Source organism: Cryptomeria japonica, chromosome 11 (genome assembly GCF_030272615.1).
Source record: "Cryptomeria japonica chromosome 11, Sugi_1.0, whole genome shotgun sequence".
In the NCBI taxonomy this organism is placed as follows: Eukaryota; Viridiplantae; Streptophyta; class Pinopsida; order Cupressales; family Cupressaceae; genus Cryptomeria; species Cryptomeria japonica.
In genome coordinates, this window is record NC_081415.1 from 722,686,071 (window position 1) to 722,710,043 (window position 23,973).

Here is a 23,973-nt window from a genome sequence, read left to right on the forward strand (position 1 = left end):
TTCTTTGAAATGCACTTCTAGATCCTTTTTCTCGAATCTCTCTGTGAGCCTATTGGTGAACTCATCATAGGTAGTGATCGACCGATGCCCCAGGGTGACTAGACCATGGTACCACCATTCGTGTGCTACCCCATCTAAATGAAGCGTAGCAAACTTGATTGCCTCCTCTTCTGTCATGGGTCTAAGAGCTAGATAGTTGTCTAACTTTTGTATCCAAGCTCTAGCTGAACTACTGTCACTCCCGTCAAAATGTGGAAGCATAACCTTGTTGATTGCTTGATGCAAATCCCTCTGTACTATTGCTTCCCTATGTTCACGATGTCTCCCATGTCCTTTATTCTTCCTTTTATGGTCCACGAAATCATTGTAAGGCATGTCTAACTTGATTTCATCAAGAAGAGACTCATACTCAACACGATCAAGTCTCAATTGTTCCACAAATGATGCATTCTCTCCCGGATCAGGTTGAGGGTTTACTAGTGCCAAGAAGGTGGGTTTAAAAGGCCTGGAAGAAATGTTTGTTCTATTTGAGGTATGCGGAGCAGCATGTTCATTATGCTGGTTGGAGCCGCTGCGTTCTCCTATGTGCCCTTGATTGTTCTGTGAATTAGAACTCTGACCCATTTTCCCCATCATGAGAGATACCATATCCATTAATGCATCCATCTTCCTCTCGAACCTCCTTCCCGGACTTGGTGTTCTTTCCCTTCCTTTTCCACTTTCATCCCGACTGCTTGTAAACCTCTCAGTACCACCCACTGGCCTCTCACTGTCCCCCATTTCTGTTTCCGGAGAAGACTCCCAATGAGCCCTCAAAACCTCCGATGATGTCTGACCTTCAGGAACCTGATACCACTGAAACTGAAACTGACTTGCAGCCTTCTTATCTTCCCTTGCTAAGTATCTTCTTTCTCTGTCACTCATAGAAGGTTTGTTTCACAGGATGGCAGGATGTGAAGCTCTGATACCACTGAAATATCCCAGACCAATTTTTTCAATTTTTCAATTACAAAAAGTAATGCAACACACATCCATTAGGGTTAGCACTTAAACCAAAACGATGCGAAATACAACTCTAACCAAGAATGTACACCAGGATCCCGGGTTGGGCAAGGCGTGAGCATATGGTCAAAGAGTCTTAAAGCATTATGAAAGTAACTTTAACCAAGAATGTGCCCAAAATGGACTAACATATGGTCAGAGGATCTTAGTGCATACTAAAAGCAACTCTAACCAAGAATGTGCCCAAGATGGACTAACATATGGTCAAAGGATATTTACAATTACAACTGCTGGAAGGAAAACTCGACACCAAGCATGTGCTTTCAAACCCAGGGTGGGAATGGAGCTACCATATGGCGAAGATGCTAAGAACTTAGAAATGGAATTAAATGTAAATAACAAGCGTGAAATGAAGATGAGAAGAAATGCTGCCAGTACTACTATTCAACTTACAATATGATAGTGAATGCTTGCCAAGATCATAAGATTAAGACTATACAATGCTGCAACAATATAGAAGACTCTCCCGGGCTTAACAAAAATGACTAGTCCAAGAAATTCTACTCAAGGATCAATCTTAATATTCTGATTTACGATAGACCTGCACTGGAAATGCTTAGTCAGCAACACATGGAATCACTAAAATGCTCATTACTCTCTCAATACTAGTCTGAATGACCCAAAACCAAAAGCAATGGCTTCCTACGAAGGAGGCGAACAAACCAATACCAAGAAATTAGACATTAACCCAACAAATTATTTAACACAAACCCCAAGGCAATTCCCAGCAGTGACGCCAGGCAAGAATGGCAATTCTTCTCTATAAAATAAAACACTTCGTATTAGAATCTGCAAATTTGCACAAAGGAGCGCCCAACCAAAACAAGAGGAAATATGCAATACCCAAAATGAATATGTTTTTATTTTGAATTATATGAGTGAAACTACGAATCTGCCCTGCTAACCGCGACTCCCGAAAATGAAATGAAATGCAAATAACTGAACTTCCAGCACACATCAAGCTACAATGCAATCCTCACTACAAACTCTCACGACTACACTAAATCACCACTAGTTGCTATCTTTCAAGCAAGAAGCAATGCCAAGGCTAGGAGGCATTCATTCCTCTAAGCAACCCCAATACCATTCCGGCAGAGTAACACTTCGATAGACATCAGCCCCTATAAATGAAGGGAAGAGGCCTCCATTTATAAGCTTAACAGGGAATCTCTAGAGGCTTCTAGAGAGTGCGTCCTAATTTTACATTTGAATTTTCCTCCAAGAGATGGTGCCACTTTTAAAAGCTTTAATTAACCTTTATTTTAATTCACTTCTCTTCATAAAGTTGGTACCCCTTTTCATAAGCAAGATTTTAGACCTTAGGAAATATTAAATCCCTTCCATGATGCGTCCACCCTTGAAGACCACCTTTTAAAACAACTTGAAGTGATGAAGCTAGGCCAAGGGGTCAACTTTAAAATATAACATTAAAACATAACATTATTTAAATGAAATGAACTTATCTCTCCAAAAACATCCCAAGGCCAAAAGTGACGAAGCCAACTGAACAAACTGAAGAAGAGAACCAACTGTGCCGAAATAATCAGGATCACTGCCAGAAATAGAATTTACTAAAAATAGTAAATTCCAAAAAGTGCTCGAAACGCAAAGCCGGACATACCACTGCGAAGCCCTCTGAAAACCCAGAAAGAATCCGCGATCCAAACTCTAATTCACGAGCAACAACAACCTCCAAAACTGGAAACCCTAATTTCACCCATTGAGTAGACTACAGGTCTCTGAAATAGGCCATCGGTCAACTAAAACATCAAAGCCTGAGAAGGGGACATTACATCAATGTTTCGGATCACACTCTTTGATCCATCATCAGGATGATAAAGAGTGTTGAAGGAGAAAAATGATAGATGCAAACTAAAGAACAATCTAAAAAGGAAGGGGAGGGAGGAAAGGAGGGGTGGAGAAAGGTTACACAGAAAACAAGGCAACCAAAGAAAACAAGGACAAGGCCAAAGAGCAAACAAGGGGGCAAAAAAGATGAATAACCAAAACAATTAAAGAGAAATAAAGAGGAATGAGAATTAGAAAGTTAGAAAGGACCAAAAAAGGGGAGAAACAAATAAACATAAACAAAGAAATTAATAATAAGAAATAACAAAGAATTAATAAAGAAGAAATATATATATATAAGAAACAAGGAAAAAATAAAACAAATTAACAGAAACAAAGAAATTAATAACAAATAAATAAAAGAAAAAAGAAAAAAGCAATAAAGAAGATAAATATATATATATATACAAGTATATATGTATATACAAATATATACACACAGATATATATAAAATGTGAGTATGTGTGTATGAGAATATATATGTATATATATGCATATGTATAAATATACATGTATATATATAAAACAAATGTTTGCAAGTTCATATGTGTGTGTGTATGTGTGCGTGTGTGTGTGTGTGTGTGTGTGTGTGAGAGAGAGAGAGAGAGAGAGAGAGAGATAAAAGGCAAACCAATGAAAGAACTGAGAGAGACCAAAAAACAAGAGAAACAAGGAGAAAGGAGAGGCCACAATGACTAGCTCCTACAACTAGGGAAAACCAAGGCACAAGTAAGAAAAGACCAAAGGAGGGGGGGGGTGGGGGGGGAGGGGCTGACAAGAAACTAGGGGACAACCTAAGGAAAACACGAGGCCAAGGAGCCCAAGAAAAAATGACCGATGAGCTAAGAGCTAAGAAGGGTAATGGAGCGACCAAAAGCAAGAAAGCAAGGGAGACCAAGAACTACTCAAACTCCACCCATCATCACGATTGAGGTTTAAGGGGTGGTTATTAATTTCAGTGGCTTTTTAAGTTTTCTCTTGAAGAAGTTATCTTCTTTGAAAACGATTTGGGTGTTTTCCAAACAAATATGGTGTTTGGTTGAGGAGGAATGGTCCGTTAGGGCTGACTTAAGCACCTGCTCATGGTTGATGTTGGCACAATGCTCTTTAATTCTAGTGTTAAAAGAGTGCCTAGTTTCACCTATATAAGGCTTGCCACACGAGCATACAACTTTGTATACTCCAACACCTTGGAAAATGTCCTTGGAGTCTTGCTTATTTAACATGGAGAGGGGCCTGAAAGCACAACGAAGGCCATTTTTAAGATGGATTTTGGAGATCTTCTCTAATATGCCTTCTATATAAGGAAGTCAAGCAAAAGGGCGGTCAGATCTCTACCCTTGCCAAAAATCGAAGATCCTTAAAACCTTGATCTGTAGAGCCCTTCGCATTTGCAATGAGGAAAACATAGAGCAAGAGCTTTCCCATCTCCGCCTAGTATTCAAATTGAATGGGTACTCTAGTAAGCAAATCTCTAAGGCTTTCAACCAAGCTAAGCCTCGATTCTTTCCTGGCACTAGGGATGCCCTTCCATCTGACCCCCATTTTGCTTCACTTCCTTATATAGAATCTCCAAAATCCTTCTTAAAAAAGGCATTCGTTGTGTTTTCAGGCCCCTCTCCACATTAAATAAGCGCATCCCCTTACTCAAAGACTCCAAGGACGTTTTCCAAGATGTTGGATTAGACAAAGTTGTATGCTCGTGCGGCTTGGCCAATATAGGTGAAACCCGATGCTCTTTTAACACTAGAATCAAAGAGCATTGTGCCGAGCGCTTAAGTCAACCCTAACGGACCATTCGTCCTCAACCAAACACCATATTTGTTTGAAAAACACCCAAATCCCATTCAAAGAAGATAACTTCATGAAGAGAAAACTTAAAGAAGCCATTGAAATCAATAACCACCCCTTAAACCTCAATCGTGATGATGGTTGGAGTTTGAGTAGTTCTTGGTTTCCCTCGCTTTCCTCCTTTAGGTCGCTCCATCACCCTTCTTAGCGCTTAGCTCGTTGGTCATTTTTTCTTGGGCTCCTTGGCCTTGTGTTTTGCTTAGGTTGTCCCCTAGTTTATTGCCAACCCCCCCCCCTTGGTCTTTTCTTCCTTGTGCCTTGGTTTTCCCTGGTTGTAGGAGCTAGTCCTTGTGGCCTCTCCTTTCTCCTTGTTTCTCTCGTTTTCTAGTGTCTCTCAGTTCTTTCATTGGTTTGCCTTTTATTTCTTCCTCTCTCTCTCTCTCTCTCTCACACACACACATTATGTGTGTGTGTGTGTGTGTGCATATATACTTGTATGTATTTATGTGTATATATATATTTCTTCTTTTTTTAATTTTTTGTTATTTCTTATTTTTGTTTTATTTTTAATTTATTTCTTTGTTTATGTTTATTTGTTTCTCCTGTTTTGAGCTTTCTAGGTTTCTAATTCTCACTCCTCTTTATTTTTGTTTAATTGTTTTGGTTATTCTTCTTTTTTGTCCCCTTGTTTTCTCTTTGGCCTTGTCCTTGATTTCTTTGGTTGCATTGTTTTCCGTGTAACCTTTCTCCCCCCTCTGTTTTCCTCCCTCCCCTCCCTTTTTAGATTGTTCTTTGGTCTACATCTATCATTTTCTCCTTCAACACTCTTTATCATCCTGATGATGGATCACAGAGTGTGATCCAAAACATTGATGCAAAAAATTCTACACTACTCTAGAAGCATCTGTAATAAAAACTACGCTATTTCTAAGATCAATGATGACGATGAGTGTTACTTAGATAGACAAACTCCCTCAAATCAAGCCCTGCTTAGCCATGATGACAACAACTACACAAGATTGATGCAATCGTCTAAGGAAATGGAAGATTTTCACACTACGAATACATCACCTAAATACCCAATGTTGGTGCAAATTGAACAAATATCCACAATAGAACTTAGTATAATAATAAGGTTCAAGCTAACTTTGCATTGTGACTTACAATCAGCAAACCACAAAAAGTATGAACCGAGGAATTCAACATAATATCTTCATAAGGTCCACCATGATCAATGAACTCTATCTAATTTGAGGATATAACAAGAAACCATGCAATATGTAGAAGAAACACCAGCATCCACCATAAATTCAATGAAAAGTATGTTTATTTACATGCCTTGGCAACAATTTCTGCCTTCTCCTCCTACTCTATCTTTAGCTACTTGCTATCTAATATCTATTGATCAAATATTCTCTATTAACCCTTACAAATGAGGAGAGCAAGCCTTATATAGACTTCTCTTTACAAATGAATAGCCGAGATCAAATCCAAATCAATGGCCATGATTACAAGATAAAACCCAAATTAGGGTTAGTTATAACTAACTTTGCATTACATTTAATACTTGACCAGTGATTTGATTATATATTTTGGACACATGTCCAACATTGAATTCTAACCAATAGGAATCGAGGTTAGGTAAGATAAACAATATTTGATGAAGTGATATGTGTCACTTGCTCCACTCTTGGATGCATCAAGTTCAATGTATCTAGATGTGTTGACTTTGATTGATGAATGAAGGTGTGTTGTCACCACCTCAGCTTGCTCATCTCTTTGATCATCACAAGTGTTTGTGGTTGAGCAATATCTCTTGATACTAAACATTTTTGATTGCTCCATGATGAATGAGATGATGGTGGGAGATATTCCCAGATTGCATCATCTTATTTGACTTGATCACTTTCACCTATCCTTCATCATACTTGGGAATTCCATCCACCCTATGATATGTTTCACCTTTCAACCTTGGAATGTATACCTAGTCTTGGAATTTCCTTGACTGACTGTGATCTTGGATTTCTGGAATTGGATTTCTGGAGGAAATTCAAGATTGTTATAACATTTCCTTCATCATCATTGTGATGTCTTCGAATATCTTAGCTCTTGATCCTGTATGCTCATTGCTGTCTTCTTAATCTTTCATTCCTTGACATCCTTGAAGGTGTTGATCATTCATCCTTGAAACACAATTCTTTCACTTGTGTTTGCCCTTCTTTACCTTGAACGCATTGTTCTTATTCTTCCCTTGCAATGTTGATGAATGTTGGACTGTTCTTCATGTGGAGCAATCCGCTTCCTTGCTTAGCTTGATCTCTCCCATCGTGAAGTCCTCTCTCTTGCATCGTACAATCCTCCTCACCTTGCTAAAGTGTTGTGCAAAGCTTTCCTTCTTTGTTGCAATGTTTCCTTGAAATGCTTGCAGCCTGCTCCTTCACCCTCTTCCATAGTCACCTGCAAAACAAACAAGGATAGCATCAAACACATATGATAGGATAGCATCAAACACATATGATATAGATAGATTTGACCAACCCCTAATCTAATATGCATCCTAAATGATGGTAAAAAGGTAACTTGATCACTGATTTCAACACCTGATTTTGTAATGTTTAAAGGTATGAGGCCTGATTTGAGTTTCTGATTTTTCATGTTTTAGGTCTGATCTGCCAAAGTCGTGGATTTTCTTTGGGTGTGGATTCTTGCTGGTCAAGGACAAATGTTGCTCTCCACCTTCAAGTCCTGGATTTAGCAAGGTTGTGGATTTTACCTGGGTGTGGATTTTGGCAAGTCATGAATTTAGCAAGGTCTTGGATTTTATCTAGGCGTGGATTTTGGCAAGTCATGGATTCACCACTTGCGCTTAAATCTTATCTCCACATGAAGCTGATTTCATCCTAGGTGAGGGTTTCATCCTTGAATTTCCAGGAAAACAACTTTACTCTTTTTCATACATCCCTCATCTTCACTCATTATCTTCTTGAAGTCCATTCTCTATTCACTTAGACTTGATTGATCCTTGTCTCCTCATCCTAACCCTAGAGTGCCCTACTTGCTTGACTATTCTTCTATCTTGAGACCCATACCTCTACTCAACTTAGAAGCTACATTGTGAAGCTTCACTTGATGAATATCTTGGCACTGACCTATCAACCGAGCACTTACAGCTGCAATGACTCCAAATCAATCCAAAGGGAGACCTGTTTGCTACTAGACTGCCTAACTTGATCACATCCTGACAACAAGGCATTGCATCCCCTCACAAGAAAGAGGTTAAAGACACCAAAATTATTGCCAAGCTAGACAACCAAGCTAAAACAACTACGCTATCAAGCAAAAAGTGGGGGTACTCATTTGCAATGGGGTGATGTGTGAAAACATCACAACAAGTTGCCATCCGCATTTTATCCCAACCTTATAGTGCTCCTGGTCGTGAATGCAACTGAAGTGTTTTTGAGGTTATTCACACAAAGAAGTGCAATAGATTGACTCAAAATGCGCTTGAATGATCTTGTCTATCTACAATACAATCTTCAATTGCATGAAAAGAAGATATAAGGGAAAAATACACATCAAACACTTGACCTTGATGACGTTGATTGTTTAGTCCTAAATGTATAGTTGGTGAATGATTAGATAACGCAGCATTCCCTGCAAGTACCAAGTATTCATGGGACAAAACAATCATAACATAAATGACAAATGATAATAAGTAGACCAGAAAGTTATATCTTTATTCCCATGTCCAAAATTGTCCATACATAATCTCCCCCTGCCGAGGTTCCAACCAAACAATATATAGACCCGACGGTTGGCCAAGTTGCCAACCGTCACCAACTCCCAACTACCCGACGGGAACCTCTCGGAAACAGCAAAACATAACCACACATAACACACTTATAATTATTATTCATACTAACATACGTTTTTAACACTAACATTAGCCCCCCCCAAAGAGGTAGTCGTCTTCCAGACGACTCAGACAAGAGAAACTGAATTATATAAAACATAGCTAAGACCGAGAAGAGGGAGGAGGCGTCCCTATAGTGGGCTCAGGAGGAGGTTGTTGTCCGGCCTGAAGTTTAGGTTCTTTTCCGCCAGTAGCTATCGTTCCCGTGCTTTCTTTACCATGTGAGTAGCTTCCCGTAGCTTTTTATCTTTCTGTTCCAACTGTAAGGTGAGCTCTGCCACTTGGGCTGCTAATGCCTCCCAATCACCCGTACCAGTTTTTGCTGGTACCATACCAGTTTTTGCCTCCAAGTCACACGTACTAGTTTTTGTTGGTACCGTACCAGTTTCTGCTGGTACCGTACCGGGTTTTGCTTGTGTCGGACCAGTTCCTGTTGGCACAATACCAGTTCCTACTGGCACCGTACCAGTTCTTGTTGGCACCATACCAATTCCCGTCGTACCCGTATATGTTGGCACCGTACCAATTCTTGTTGGCGCCGTACTAGTTTCTGTCGTACCAATACATGTCAGCACTGTACCAGTACTTGTTGGCACCGTATCAATTTCTGCTGCCGTCATACCAGTTTATGATGTCGTCGTACCAGTTTATGTCGACATCGTACCAATTTTTGTTGTCGTCGTACCAGTTTTTGCCGACGTCGTACCAGTTTTTGTCGACACCGGACCAGTTTCTGCCGACACCATACCGGTTTCTGGCGTCGTCGTACCAGTTTCTATTGTCGCAGTACCAGCTTATGCCGCTGTCGTACCAATTTCTGCCGACACCGTACTAGTTTCTGTCGACACCGTACCAGTTTCTGTTGTCGTCATACCAGTTTTTTGTTGTTGTCGTACCATTTTTTTGTTGTCGTCGTACCAATTTTTGCTGCCACCATACCAGTTTCTATTCCTGCTGCAAGTACGACCAAACTGATCTGTGGCAACGATACCCGTCGCTATGCCGGCGGTTCCCCCTCTCCAATCTTTTGGAACAGCACCCCCACTGGTCATACATCTCCCACTGGATTAGCTACTGCAAGCGCCTCCTGAGGTACCAGGTGTGCCAAGGCTAGTTTCGAGGGTGTAAATTTCACCCTTGTACTCTTCCATTGCTCCCGCAATCCTCCTTGTTGCTCCTCCTCTTCATCTTCTTCCTGCTGCCATGACTTTGTTTCCTCTTCATCCTCTACAACAGTGTCCTAACCAGAGAAACGGGACTCGCCCGGAATCGCCCAGACTCGGCGAGTCCGAGTCTGAGTCAGGCCGGCCAAGTCCCAGGGGCTCGGACTCGGACTCACCGAGTTGGCGAGTTTGGCCCAAACTCGCCAAACTCGGCGAGTCCCGAGCCTTGGACTCGGCCGGCATTGGCATAAGTTAAAACGCAAAAAAAAATTAGTTTGGAAAGTTTTTTTAAATCCGTTTTTTAATGTTAATTGTCTTCTAGCCCTAAAAGTGACTTTCATTTCATTCACTTGCAAAAAAAGGAAGAGTAAAGTGAGTTGGGAAGAAAAACAAGGGTGCATAGAAGAAAAACCAGCAAGGAGGAAGCTCAAGTTTTCTTCAATTTGTCACATTGGAGCTGCATTGTGTTTCGATTTGGTGCATCAAGAGTTGGATAGGAAGAGTTTGCAGCTCATTTCAAGCTTGTTGTAAGAGGTAAGATTGTTTTTTTGAACATTATTTTGTTTCTTGTATATGCAAAAATTCCATTTTCTATTCATTTATTTTCAAAGTTTTACATTTTCTTGTATGCAAGATCTTTTGTATGTTTGTAATTTGTATGTAGCATGTAGTATGTAGTTGTACTATGTAGGGTTGTATGTAGGGTTTGTAAATTTTATTTTTTTTAAATTGTAGGGTTTGTCTCTTTTGTATGTTTGTAATTTGTATGTAGCATGTAGTATGTAGTTGTACTATGTAGGGTTGTATGTAGGGTTTGTTAATTTTATTTTTTTAAAATTGTAGGGTTTGTCAAACCCTACAATTTAAAAAAAATAAAATTTACAAACCCTACTTTAGTTTTTTTGAATGTATGTATTAATTTTATTTTGTATTTGTAATGTTTTATTGCAGCAAACTTCACTTTATTATTTGCCAAAACTTCAAGTTTCACAAAACTATCCTAAAATGTCTACTTCGGCTTCTAGACCCCCAATGAGAAAGGACCCTGCTTGGAAATATCATGAGGATTTTCCAGGGCAAGGAAAGGGGCAAACAAAATGTATGTTTTGCAAAACAATATTCCATGGAGGTATATATAGGCTGAAATACCATATTGCTGGTGTGCGTGGACATGATGCCGAACCATGCCTAAAAGTAGTCTCTGAGGCCGTACGTGATTGTTGTGTAATGGTTGAGGAGATTGAAAGAAAAAAGAAACAAAAGGAAGATCGAGCGGCCATTGGGAGAGAGACAGTTTTAGGAAGAGGGACACAGTTAGGTTGTGTTGGAGGCCCTTCTTCCTTACCTCCATATCGTCCCACTCAGTTTGCTACTGCTGGTGCTTCCGTTTCTGCTTCTGCTTCTAGAAGTGGCAGTGCCACCGCCACTTCTCATGCTCCTACCACTAGTAGTTGCAGTGGGAATGTTACCATTGGACCTAGGATTCGTAAATCTAGGTTGGATTCCTTCTTTGTGCCTCGCACTACTCCTGGGTCCCAATCATCGCTTGAGGGCATGGGTTGGAACAAGGAGGTCCATGATGCTGCTAAAATGGCAATTGGCAAGTTTTGGAGCTACAGCTGTATTCCATTCTTTGTAGCCAGGTGAATGTTTTACTAACTTTTATGTTTGATAACTTGGATTGTTTTAATTTTTATACTTAACTTATCTCATTGAGTTTCTTTGCGACAGGTCTCCTTATTGGCAACAAATGGTTGATGCCATTACCATATGCAGGGAGGGGTTCAAAGCCCCTAGTGAGAGTGATTTGAGGGGACCCATTTTGTCTCAAATGGTGGATGATGTGAAAAAAGATTTAGATGAACAGTGCCACACATGGAGCACTAAAGGTTGCACCATCATGACTGATGGTTGGACGGATAGGAGAAATAGAACTCTCCTTAATTTTCTTGTTTCTTCTGCAGGTGATTGATTAATTTTAGTTTCATATAGTCTTTAATTTTTTATTTTTTATCTAATGGTTTATTGAATGATCATTGACCTAGCTTTATTTTTTCATTTCAGGGGGCACCGTTTTCATCAAGTCCATTGATGCCTCCGCCCATTGCAAGAATGCCACCTACCTATGTGAGCAGATAGAGGAGGTGATTGAAGATGTGGGTGAGGAGAACGTGGTACAGGTGGTGACCGACAATGCAGCAAATTATGTTGTTGCGGGTAAACTTTTGATTACAAACTAATTTTGTTTGCAAATTAATTACTATCTTGTAGTTTGTACCTCCATTAATTACAATTTACAATGCAACAAATTATGTTGCTGTAGGTAGACTATTGATGGAGAGGCACCCATCTATAGTTTGGACTCCATGTGCTGCTCATTGCATTGACCTCATGTTGGAGGATATTGGAAAAATCCCATGGGTCAAGAGATGTGTAGAAAGGGCAAGAAATGTCTGCAAATTTGTATATAATCATTCATGGGTGTTGGCTCTTATGAGACAATACACAGAGCAGAAGGAGTTGCATCGTCCAAGAATCACAAGATTTGCCACAAACTTCCTCACATTGCAGTCCATGCTTAGGTCTAAGTCTGCCTTGAGACGTATGATTGTTGGTGACGAGTGGTCTTCCTCATCCTATGCTACCACCCTTGCAGGGATAGAGATGGCAGACTACATTTTTGATGAGCAAGGCTTTTGGGTCCCTTGTGATGAGATAGTGAAGGTAATTTTTTTATAAATTCTACAATTTAACTTCATGTTTTATAACTTATTATATGTATTCTCTTATTTGCTCATTTTTCTAAATTACACAATATTTTCAATTTTGCAGTTTGTTAAGCCCTTGGTGGTTTTGTTGCGAGTTGCGGATGGAGATAAGCCCGCAATGGGCTATATATATGAGGGCATGGATAGGGCGAAGGAGGCCATCAAATTCGTCTATGGAGCAGATGAGAGCAAGTATGGTCCCATTTGGGAGATCATTGATAGGAGATGGCATCATCAGCTTCATAGGCCCATCCATGCAGCAGCCTATTATCTGAATCCGGCATTCCGTTTTATCCCTTCTTTCAAGGTTGATGCGGAGGTCCTTAATGGGCTATATGCAATCATGGAGAAGATGGGACCTGCTGGTACTTCTCAGATAGACCTTTTTCGAGAGCTACAGATGTTCTCAGATGCACAAGGGGAGACCTTCTCTCGTCCTGTCGCCAAAGACAGTAGGACAACTATGATGCCAGGTAAAATAAATTGTTAGGCTTAATTTTAGTTTTATTCAATACTATATTGTAACTTGTTAAATGAGTTCATGAGTGAGACTGATTTTATTTATTTTTCTCATTTCAAACTCAGATCATTGGTGGAACTTTTTTGGCCAAGAGACACCAAATGTTCAGAAGTTGGCCATTCGTATCTTGAGCCAACCATGCAGCGCATCAGGTTGTGAGCGCAATTGGAGTATGTTTGAGCACATACACTCCAAGAGGCGCAATAGATTATCTGTGGGGAAGATGAATGATCTCGTCTTTGTTCACTACAACCTCTGCCTGAGAATGAGAAAGAATGCAACAGTTGACATGTCTCCTATCATTCTAGATTAGGTTGATCTTGAAGCAGAGTGGGCCAATGAGAATCAGACAGCTCCTGGGACTCCTATAGCTGTATTTAGTGATGATGACATTGATTGGATCGACCAGGTAGATATAGAGGCTGAGGCTGTAGCCATAGCAGAGGAGGAGCAGAGAGCACGAGCAGAGACAGGAAATACTGAGACTCAGAGTGACAGTTGTTCCTGATGTTGGTGAGCATGACACAGTCGTTCCTGATGTTGGTGAGCACGGCATGGTGTCACAGGGAGCGACTATGGCTGCTGAATCATCCAGGACCTACTTTAAACGCCTTCGCAGGGGGCCAGGGCGAGAGGGTGCACAGCCCTCTGAGCCATAGGCTTGTACACTTGTAGTTGTATTTAGTACTTACTATTTACCTTTGGTATTTGTATGAAACATTTGATGATGATCATATGATGACATGGATTTTTTATTCCATGAGTTTTGTAATATTGTATACATTTGACAATATTTATATATCTATGTTTGTTATTTTCTTCAGCTACAATTTGCGTTTATGCTTATATGATTGATGTATACTTGTGTATGTAATCAAATGAGCCGAGTTTAATGATGTTTTTGTGTCTTTAAGGTGTATTCAATAAAGGGTGTCTGAAAAAAGTTTTAAATCTTTAAAAATCTCTAAATTTCTTGAGTTTTTCACTTTCCCGAGTCCCGAGTCCGAGTCTGACGCCGAGTCCCGAGTCCGAGTCCGAGTCGGCCTTGCCAAGTCCGAGCCAAGTCCGAGTCCCGTTTCTTTGGTCCTGACAGGTGGAACCCTTCATCCCCACTTTCCTGTTCTTTTGTTTCTTCCACCTCCTCCGAATCCTCTGTGCTGCTAACCTCTTCAATTTCTATAGATGCGTCTAGTTTCCTCCTCTTCCGTGTGGGCTGCACTGTGTCGCCAAGGATGTCCAGGTGAATGTAGTAGTTCATGGTGGGTTTATTTGGTTCAACCCGTCCGCGAGGTTCAAAGGTTCCCCACATTTCTAGTGGCACTTGCACGCGTATGGCATCCAGGAATAGGCTAATAGCATGATGGCACATGTATAATGTCTTGTATTCCAGCTTGAAAAAAACATGAATTCGTTCTGCCAGAAGTTGTCCTTCCGACCTGGTACTAGTGATCGTCATACCAGTACCTGAACCTGTCGTACTAGCACCTGGCGTACCAATACATGCTAGTACCGTACCAGTTCTTGCTAGAAGCGTACTAGTTCCTACTGGAACCGTACCAATACCTGCTGGTACTGTACTAGTGCTCGTTGTACTAGTACCAATTACCTGTACGGCGACCTCTTTTTTCCCTAATGCGGCCTCCTCTACCATTGTCTGGTTTGCCATACTGGTACGGACCATTGGACCGACTGCTGCCTCTACACCGTACGGATTAACTCGTGCACTTTCGCTCCCTGGTCGTACGGCCTCTTCAACCTGTGCCAACTCTTCACTCAACTTCACATGGATGGCCCAAATCTCTACACAGATACCCTCAAACTTTTCATACAACCGCTCCCTGCGTGTACAAACACCGCGAAGGAGGGGATTGTACGAATCCTGCACGTAAGGTATGTCTGTTTTCTGAGCGTATGGTCTTTCTCCTTTATCCGTTGCTAGTCGTACAAGATCGTATGACTTAGTTTCCTGTGGGTGCAATGTTCTGCCGTACGGTATTCCTCCTCTTGCAAGGTCGTACACCGTACGGGCTATGCCAGTCTCCCTTCTTTGTTGGTCATACGTCATACAGATAACTCAAACACTGCCACTCTCCCTTCTTTGTCGACCATACGATGTACAAATAAACACTCCCTCGACTGGCGTACGTCGTACGAGTGATCTAGTATGGGGTTCCAGTCATCCCCTACGAGTATCACCTGCGGGTCCTCGTCCTTGCCTAGATTGATTTTTTTCACGTCCCTTTCCTCGTACTTGATGGGTTTATCCCGTTCAAACTAGTGGGTTGGCGTGCCGTCCATTCGTGCCATTCCCTCTTGGTATCTACCGCACTCTGGGGAAAAGGATTGTTCTTCCATCCCGCCGCTTGATTCTCCTATCTCACATATTTGAAGCATGTGACACTCTGGGTGGAAGACCTCATAGTCCTCCATTTGCCAATGAAAAAGTCCCACCAGTGAACTGGTTCCATCCTCGGAACATTCATCCAGTTCCAACACTCCTTCCTCATCGGGTTCTTTCCCTCCTCTGTCTCCTGCAAAACCCCACTCCCATCTATTTGAATCTTCTGAGTCGGAGTCCGATGACGCGAGCTCTTCGCTAACGGACTGGTTCCTTAGATCAATTACATACTTATGACTGTCACTCTCGATTGAAAGCGTATTCCTTTTCCAGTTGTGGTTAGCTTTGGCTATGATCAACCACCCCCTTCCTAGAAGAGCGTCGTACGCTTTCCTTTCCAGAGGGATGACTACAAAATCTAGAAGGAAGTGCTGCGTCCCAATTACCACCTTTTGTGCCATGAGGGTGCCAAGGGGTTTGATGTCGTGCTGATCCGCACCGACTAGGTGGCCATAGAGTCGGCTTGCCGAGGTTTCGCCAAGTTTCCTCCAGCACTACTTTGACTCCGGACCCACCATCAACAATGGTGTTTGTCAGCTTTTGTCCCAATATATCCATCTCTACCACTACGGGTTTCCGTCCGACGCCCACCACTAGTAGCATAGGGTTCATGGCATCCGTACCGGATCCCTTCACCGGGTCCATACCAGACTTTGTCATTGTTTGGTGTTCCTGACCGATGGTAGTGTCCCCGGTTACATTTGTCAAAGCCATCCTTAACTATGGCATGGTCTGTAGAAGGTCCGACACCCATACGAGTATTATGGTTTGTAACATCTGCTTGATGATATTCTTCTCTGGTTCCGATCGGACTAGTGTATCAGCAGCCAAGTGCGAGGCCCTCCGCTCTCCAGCCATCGCCCGCTCGATATCCGCCCTTGCCTCCTGGAGTCTTTCTTTTTTTGTGCGAGGGTCCGAGTACATGGCTTTCTTGTTCTGCAACCTTGTGATTGCCAGTACGTCTTCTCTTGATCCCTCCACATCGAGCATGTTCACCCCTTTTTGTTTTGGACAATCTATGTCCTCGTGATTTCCTGGACCGCACCATCTGCACAACAAACTTCCTACATCACCTCCGTTTTGGCATTCTCGGGCAAAGTGACCCCATTCGTTGCACTTCCTGCACTGAATCATGGGTCGCCCCTTCCCGTCGTACTGAATTATGTTCCTCAGTGTGTTATTATTGGATCTGTTGTTACCCCGCCGATTGTTTTTGTACCCTCCAGTTGAGGCGTCAGAGTTTGTTGTTGGCTTTGGCGGTGTCGCCGGCGATGTGGCTTGGTCGGGTTGGGCGTAGAGCACTTGTGTGCTCCATGCTTTCAAGTTGTACGAGCATTCCTTAGTGGAATGTCCCATTACTTGGCAGATGTCACATAAAACTTTACAGGGACAACTTCCTTTAGTGTGTCCTTCAGTCTTGCAGTCAGTACACCATAGTTCTTTTCCTTCCCTACCACTTTCTTTGTCACCTTTTAACTCCTCCATCATCCTCATCATATCCTTCCGGAGTGCTTGCACAGTTTTTGGATCCCCCATCACTGTCTTCGTCCGTGCTGTCACCATCACTGGTCCGTCACGTCCCCCGAGATTTCTTGTTTTCACTTTCAATATCCATGGCGCGGTTGTATGCTTCATCGTACGATGGCAGAGGGACTACTTTCATCGTCCTTCTCAGGGATGGTACCAATCCTTCCACGAACCACCGCTTCTTGAGGCCATCTGCCGACTGGTTCTCCATTTTGTTAAGCAATTCCCTCAGCCTTCTGTTATATGCGCGCACACTTTCGTTTTTTCCTAGTTTGGTGTTGTAAATTTCCGCCACAATCTCGTTGTCATCCCATAGGAGTTTGAATTCTTCCCCGAAGGCCTTCTTCAGATTGTTCCAGGATGTTTTATGCTGAGCATCAAGGTCTGTGTACCAATCAATAGCTATTCCTCGCAGAGTGGCCGAAAATGCCTTCACCCAGTAGTCCCGGTCATCCCAGCAATTTGCTTCCCAAATGGTGACTTGTGTCTTGCAATGCCGTATGGGGTCCTCTGACCCGTCGCCCATGAAATTTGGAAGTTTTTGTTTCTCCAGGTGCGTGCCATCGTTCTTTTCTGTGCAGTTTTATGCAGTGCCTGGAAATGGCTATATGTCGGGAAGGTACTATGTGTCCAAAGGGTACCGTACGCTCCTGGTCTGGTTGGGCCCCTGCCAACCGAGCTTTGGTCACCTTCACTTCTATAGTCCCTCCTTCCCAGGGTTTCCGGATCCGATCTTCCTATTTCAATGGCCTCCAACAAGGACAAGTTTTTAATGTCGGACAACGTTGCTTCGAAAATAGTGGCGATTTCCTCGTGCAAGTCTTGTACCGCCTCCTCTCCTTGTTCGGAAAATTCCGATTGGGTGCTTTGTGAGTCGGTTCTGGAGTCTTCTTCACTTGAGGTCGAGTGTGGGGCCTGGTCGGCGAGATCTTCCTCCGCTACGTCTGGAAGTGGCAAGTTCCTGGCGACCTCGGCCAACTCCTTCCACGTACACGATTTTTGCCTCTCCCGACTACGACTCCGACCCACACTCCGACTTCTGTTGTGTTTCTCCGGACTCCTCAAGTCGACAACCTCTCTTAATCGCCATCTCCTGTCGGCCTGTTCTTTTATGCGGAGAGATCGTCGTACAATTCCCTCGTTTACTCCTTTGGTAGCAGTGGTACGTCTGTCTTTGTTCGGTCGTAGGGGCATCAAGTGCCAAAGGTACGACACTGACTGGCCTCCCTCTCCTCTTCCCCCTTACGACTTTGTTCCTCGTACCGTCAAAGAACTTGTTGCCGCCGAAGTTCCTTTGCCGTTTCCTCCCTTTGGTCTTGGTGTGCAATCAAATTCCTGGCGAGTAACCTTGGAATACTTCTGAGTAGGTCAAAGACGGGGGTGCTGACGATGAGTTCACCACGTACCGTACCTTCCGAGACGGCTCTCTCCTGAGCCTCTCGCCGTACGTACTGCGTGACCAACACGTCCCACAACTCCACCAAGTCTGTCGTCAACTGATCCTCTCGTTCCTCTTCCACGGTACTCTCTTCTTGCGTGTCGCTGTCCACGACAATTAATTGTTGGTTAAATGGTCGACCCATTAATTGTTTCCGCCTGTCGCCATGGTTATCTCCAGGTTCATTCAAGCAACGGCGCCAAAATGTTTAGTCGTAAATGTATAGTTGGTGAATGATAAGATAACACAGTATTCCCTGCAAGTACCAAGTATTCATGGGACAAAACAATCATAACATAAATGACAAATGATAATAAGTAGACCATAAAGTTATATCTTTATTCCCATGTCCACAATTGTCCATACATAATCTCCCCTTGCCGAGGTTCCAACCTAACAATATATAGATCCGACGGTTGGCCAAGTTGCCAACCGTCACCAACTCCCAACTACCCGACGGGAACCTCTCGGCAACAACAAAACATAACCACACATAACACACTTATAATTATTATTCATACTAACATACGTTTTTACCCCTAACATTGATCCATATTTATATAGGAGTATTGAGCTTGACGATGTTGATGTGAATCCATTGTTAATTGATGTGATAAGTTAGTTAATTTGGAGAGGGAGACAACCGAATGAGAAGCAAATGTGGCATTATATGAGGAGGCAAAAGACAAAATTGGTAAGCCCTCAAGGGTGGGTTCCTTGCACATATAGCTTGATCCTATCACTATGGATGAAGAACTTGTTGAGACTCCCTTGAGGATATTGCCGCTATACCATCCATGTCCACAACACCCTCAATGTGACAGCAAATTTTTTGAGCATTATGAAAGTAATTTATGATTTATATTTTTTATTAATATTGAAACTTTAAGTTCATATGTATTCAAAGATTGAACTCGTTTCAACTCTAATTTTGATTTATATATAATGAAAATCAATAATATGTTCTACAAATTTAGTATTGTGTTTTTTAAAGAATATTTTTTAAAATTTATGTATTTTCAAGAATTCCATAAATTTGCCAAGTTATTGCTAAAGTTTCTGCAAGTTCTTGCTGCCTCAAAGTTTTACAACTATGACTAGTAATACCCAGGATCTAAGTATTAATACCAATCATCTAACAAATTAGTTATCAATCCATTCAAACAGTGAAATAGCCAAATATTAGACAAGTCATATAAATTTCAATCTGATCATATTTCTACCCTAAAACATATATCACAAAATTTCTAGGATTACATTCTAAAGCTTTTCTAAAACATGAAAACACTCATTTGATACAAGTACTTATTGTTGGCCTAAGGTTTGTCGTTGCACCAAACGATAGACCTATTAATGCTTGACACAAACACCATAGATCATAGTTACAAGCCTCGGACTCGCCTCGGACTCGGCAAGCTGATTTTTGACTCGGACTCGGACTCGGCCAAGACTCGGCAATTGAAAAACCCAAGAAATTCAAAGATTTTTAACAATTTTAAACTTCTTTCATGCATTTTTTAATAAATAAACTGAGTTACCAGGTTCGGCCCCCTAGACGCCTGGTACTGGTCCAGTCTAGTCCTAGTTCGGGGTTCGGGTCCGATTCACCTGTGGTTCAGACAAGGTTCGTGATTCACAGGCCTGGTTCGAACTAGGGCGAACCCAAGAGGACCCAGGTCAAACCCAGGGGTCTGACAGCCCAAAAATGGATTTTTTTTTGCAAAATTTAATTTTTTTTAAATTCCACCACATAAAAAATTAAAATGACCCTAAAAGTGAGTTTTAAAACATTAACTTGGCTCATTTCACACAAGCAACATGACTACAAGCAAGGGGAAACGAAGATGTGGGATATGGAGCCAAAACACACTGATTTGGATGATTTCATTTCTCAACTTGTTGCATTTGATGACTCAGATAGCGAGCAAACTTCAAGTGCAAGTGCAAGTGCAAGTGGCATTGGCATTGGCATTGATTCATCTAATGTCAATGTCAATGATGAGGAGGAGGAGAATGAAGATGACGAATTAGAGAATCCATTTGATGATCAAACTTTAAATTGTTGAAAGTTGAAACAATGATACTTGAATATTTTATCATTTTGATATTAAACTTGATGTATAAGATGCTGTTATGGTATGATCATGATGCTATGATTACAAATTTATGTTGGTTTTGTTGTTTATATGATGCTATGTGACATGCTAATCTTAATCCATGCTTATAGGCTGCATATATATATATATATATATATATATATAATTTACATGTTTTTGTACTAACGAACCCAAACCCCTTTTCAAAATTTTGCCGTACCGGTTCTTCGAACCTGAACCGGTGCCCGAACTCGAACCGGCAACCTAGTTAATAAACATTAAAGACACAATAATCTCATCAAATAGAAGCACATACACAAGTTTACATTGATCACATAAGTATGAATGCAAATTTTAGGCTTGCGCTGAAGTAAATAAGCTAAACTAAATAACACATTAGAAATATAGATAGTGTCAAATGTCTACAAATTTCATGGAATATGATATCCATGTCATCAAAAGTTCAAAACATATATCAAGTTCAACATAACAGCTAGAGCCTAGAAGTCTAAGGCTCAGAGGAGCCAATATCAGTCAACCCTGCAAATGTCCTACGTGTGCGCCTAAGATAGGTCCTCGAACGTTTTGTAGCCATGATCTCTACCTATGTCTGAGGCTCAAGCTCACACTCAGTGACATCCATATCCTCATCCACATCATCCTCGAGGTCCTCCAATGGGTCTCCTCATGCTCTAGACCTTTTTTTCATTTAAAACTAATATTTTATTTTTTTTAACTTATTATTTTCTGCCTGCGCGGTAGAGTCTGACCCATGGGACTCATTGAGTCTGCCGAGTTTGACAAACTCGACGAGTCTACCAAAACTCGGCCAAACTTGTTCGAGTCCGAGTCCAGAGGCCATGGGCCTCGGCAAGGGCGACTCGCCTCTGGACTCTGCGAGTCTTGCCAAAACTCATAGAGTCTTGTAACACTGCCATAGATAAACAAACCATGGGAGGCAGTTAAGCCATGTCACAAATCCCCAAGGACGGTACTGAACAACCAAGAGGATGAAGGCACCAACCTTCCAACAATCCCCCCCCAACGCGACCAAGGGATCCAAACCCGTCACCCGAGCTCTGATACCACTTGTTGGCCCAAGGTTTGTCGTTGCACCAAAAGATCGACCTATTAATGCCCGATACAAACACCAAAGATAAACAAACCACGGGAAGTGGTTAAGCCATGTCGTGAATCCCTGAGGGTGACGATGAACAACCAAGAGGATGAAGGCACCAACCTTCCAACACTTATTAGAATCATTCAAGCTAATGGTTCAAGTTATGCGAAAGCTTAGCTATAATATTACTACTGAATCAAACAATCATAGCACTACTTTGCAGCTCAGAGAGTTAAAGATCTTTAGTGCCTTCTATAGAAGAGCTCAAGTTTACCTAGCTTAAGATTGGGCTTCAATATCATACCCAATCAATGGGTCATGGTCCAAGCCCTATATCCTCTTTGAAAAAATCTCACCAATCTATTATTAATTTATTACAGAAATCAGAAAAAACAGTACACAATCCTCTGATCCCCCACAGTGGCAAGAAATCTTTTTTGGAGTTTTACTAAGTGACTAATTATATATTGCCTGGTAACAAGTCACAATAAGATAATTTTACACATTCAGGTTATCAAAAATGATAACATACTTGAGATATCCATATAATCATATCGAATATTCATATGAAAATACACATGTCCTGCACAGATAAATTTCATTCTGCAACTTATTCAATTTTCCAGTAACTCTAATATGGGTATAATGTTATCTAAAATACCTTTGAATTATTTCTTCTGCGTCTGTTCGGGACTGAGATGCTGCAGAAAGGCGCTGATTGAGATCCTCTATGCAGCTCTTTCTCTGTGTGGAAAGAGCAGTAATCTCTTCCACATCCTTCTCTTTGGTTGCCAGTTCCTGGCGGAATTCCTTAATTTGTTCCAAAAATGAAGCTGAGACTGACTCCCGAAGATCTTTCAGTTCCTTGAACAATTATAACAAATAACATAAATCAAATTAAATAGGAAAGGAGTGATAGACTAAGGAAAACTATAAACCAAAAACCTTATATAAACTTTCAAGCACTTTCCAGCTTATTTGAGAGAAAGGAAAGAAAATAAGTAAAATCTATGGCTAACACATAATTTCAGTCTGCAAACTTAAATTCAGCTGCTGGATACACCATAATTGCTAAGATAAATTCTAACTGATTATGTTGTCTTATTGCAAAAACAAGTAAAGAATTTTGTCAATCTAATAACCAAGTCAACTAGATTTTCTGCATAAACCAAGCTTGCAATGGGTACTATCAAACTTAGGAGAGAGACTCTTAGACAGCCATAAATAAGAGAATTTCTCTTTGATTTATTTATTATCAATTGGATAAAATAGCTTCATTTGGAACTGTGCCATAGAAAAGTATAACCACTGATTGAAGCAAGGATCAAATATAGGTGATTATGATTCAGGGCCCAAGTGAGAACCTGGTGGACAGCCCAATTAAAGAGCTTCAATTAGATTATGTGTGGAACTAATTTATGTTTATGACAAGAGGTTTCAATAATGCAGAGTGCAAAAGTTCAGAGAGTGAAATTGAAAATATGAATAGGACTGAATAGCAAAGTTGTATTATTCTAATTTTGTACATTATAAATAAGAACAGATGTGATCCCTATATCTCTATGCAAACCCTTGGAATGTCTCATACAACAAAAAATAGCAGTGTAATTATCATACAAAGAGGGAGGACAATGAAGTGTCCGTTTGACCATGATGTTACATGTCCCGCTTCAACAGTCATAACTACTCACAACCATTGAGGATGACTTAGGTCCTCCAGTACCACTAAAGTCAAAGTAGGACTTGCATTCAGAATACAAGAGACAACCAATACAATCTTTTCACATATTTAACAGATGGATGAGGTGTGATGGATGCCTCGCCCATAGGGTGAGAGAGCATCCATGTCTACATAGTTGACCTCAGCTCTACAACAATCCATCAGAAAACTAGAAAATGGAAGGGCATTGCTGTTGTCCGGTTCCCCCACCACTTTATAGGGAGTTTATTTCACTGGGTCAGGCTCGCCCCTCCACCTATAAATATAGTTGGTTATTGAACATAACATGGAATGTGTTTCCGTGTTGTAAGAACACAAAGGCCCATCCCCTATCTATAGATTTGCGATGGAATTCTAGTGGCACAATTCCTCTTAGATGCCCCTCCATGAAGAGAAACGGTCGCAATTGCATGCAATTGTGGCAAAAAGTGTGTTGGTTGAAAATTTTATACACCTGGTAAGATGTGCAAAATTGTGATTTCAGCCACAATGTGAGAGTATAAAACTCTCCTAATTTAGGGAAGGCTCCCCCTTTACTACTAATACTAACTAAATACTTATTCTAAATTGGGAAGGATAGCAACCTTTCCTCTTTTTTCATAAAAGAC

At 41.3% G+C, this 23,973-nt stretch overlaps 2 protein-coding genes across 4 annotated transcripts in view; one reads left to right on the top strand and one right to left on the bottom strand.

The window, feature by feature from the left end:
- The window catches only part of LOC131061262 (uncharacterized), a 97,984-nt gene that overhangs the window by 23,642 nt on the left and 50,369 nt on the right, over positions 1-23,973 (bottom strand). For all 3 annotated transcript variants that reach the window (XR_009110520.2, XM_057994833.2, XM_057994832.2), the window contains exon 7: positions 22,307-22,509. Coding sequence is in view for 2 of the 3 variants with exons in the window: in XM_057994833.2 (XP_057850816.1) it covers positions 22,307-22,509 (203 nt within the window). In the remaining variant the exon portion in view is untranslated. The remainder of the gene's footprint in view (positions 1-22,306; positions 22,510-23,973) is intronic.
- Positions 11,605-12,379, top strand: LOC131859757 (uncharacterized). Its single transcript, XM_059213791.1, has 2 exons — positions 11,605-11,742; positions 11,843-12,379. Exons 1-2 carry the CDS (start codon positions 11,610-11,612, stop codon positions 12,016-12,018), a joined length of 309 nt encoding a protein of 102 aa, XP_059069774.1. The 5' UTR covers positions 11,605-11,609; the 3' UTR covers positions 12,019-12,379.

What these genes read in the sequence shown, in the direction of transcription:
- LOC131859757 (XM_059213791.1), top strand. Translation starts at nt 11,610, where the DNA reads ATGGTGGATGATGTGAAAAAAGATTTAGATGAACAGTGCCACACATGG. An exon ending in TTTTCTTGTTTCTTCTGCAG is followed by an intron (nt 11,743 to 11,842) that starts GTGATTGATTAA and finishes TTTTCATTTCAG; the next exon opens with GGGGCACCGTTTTCATCAAG.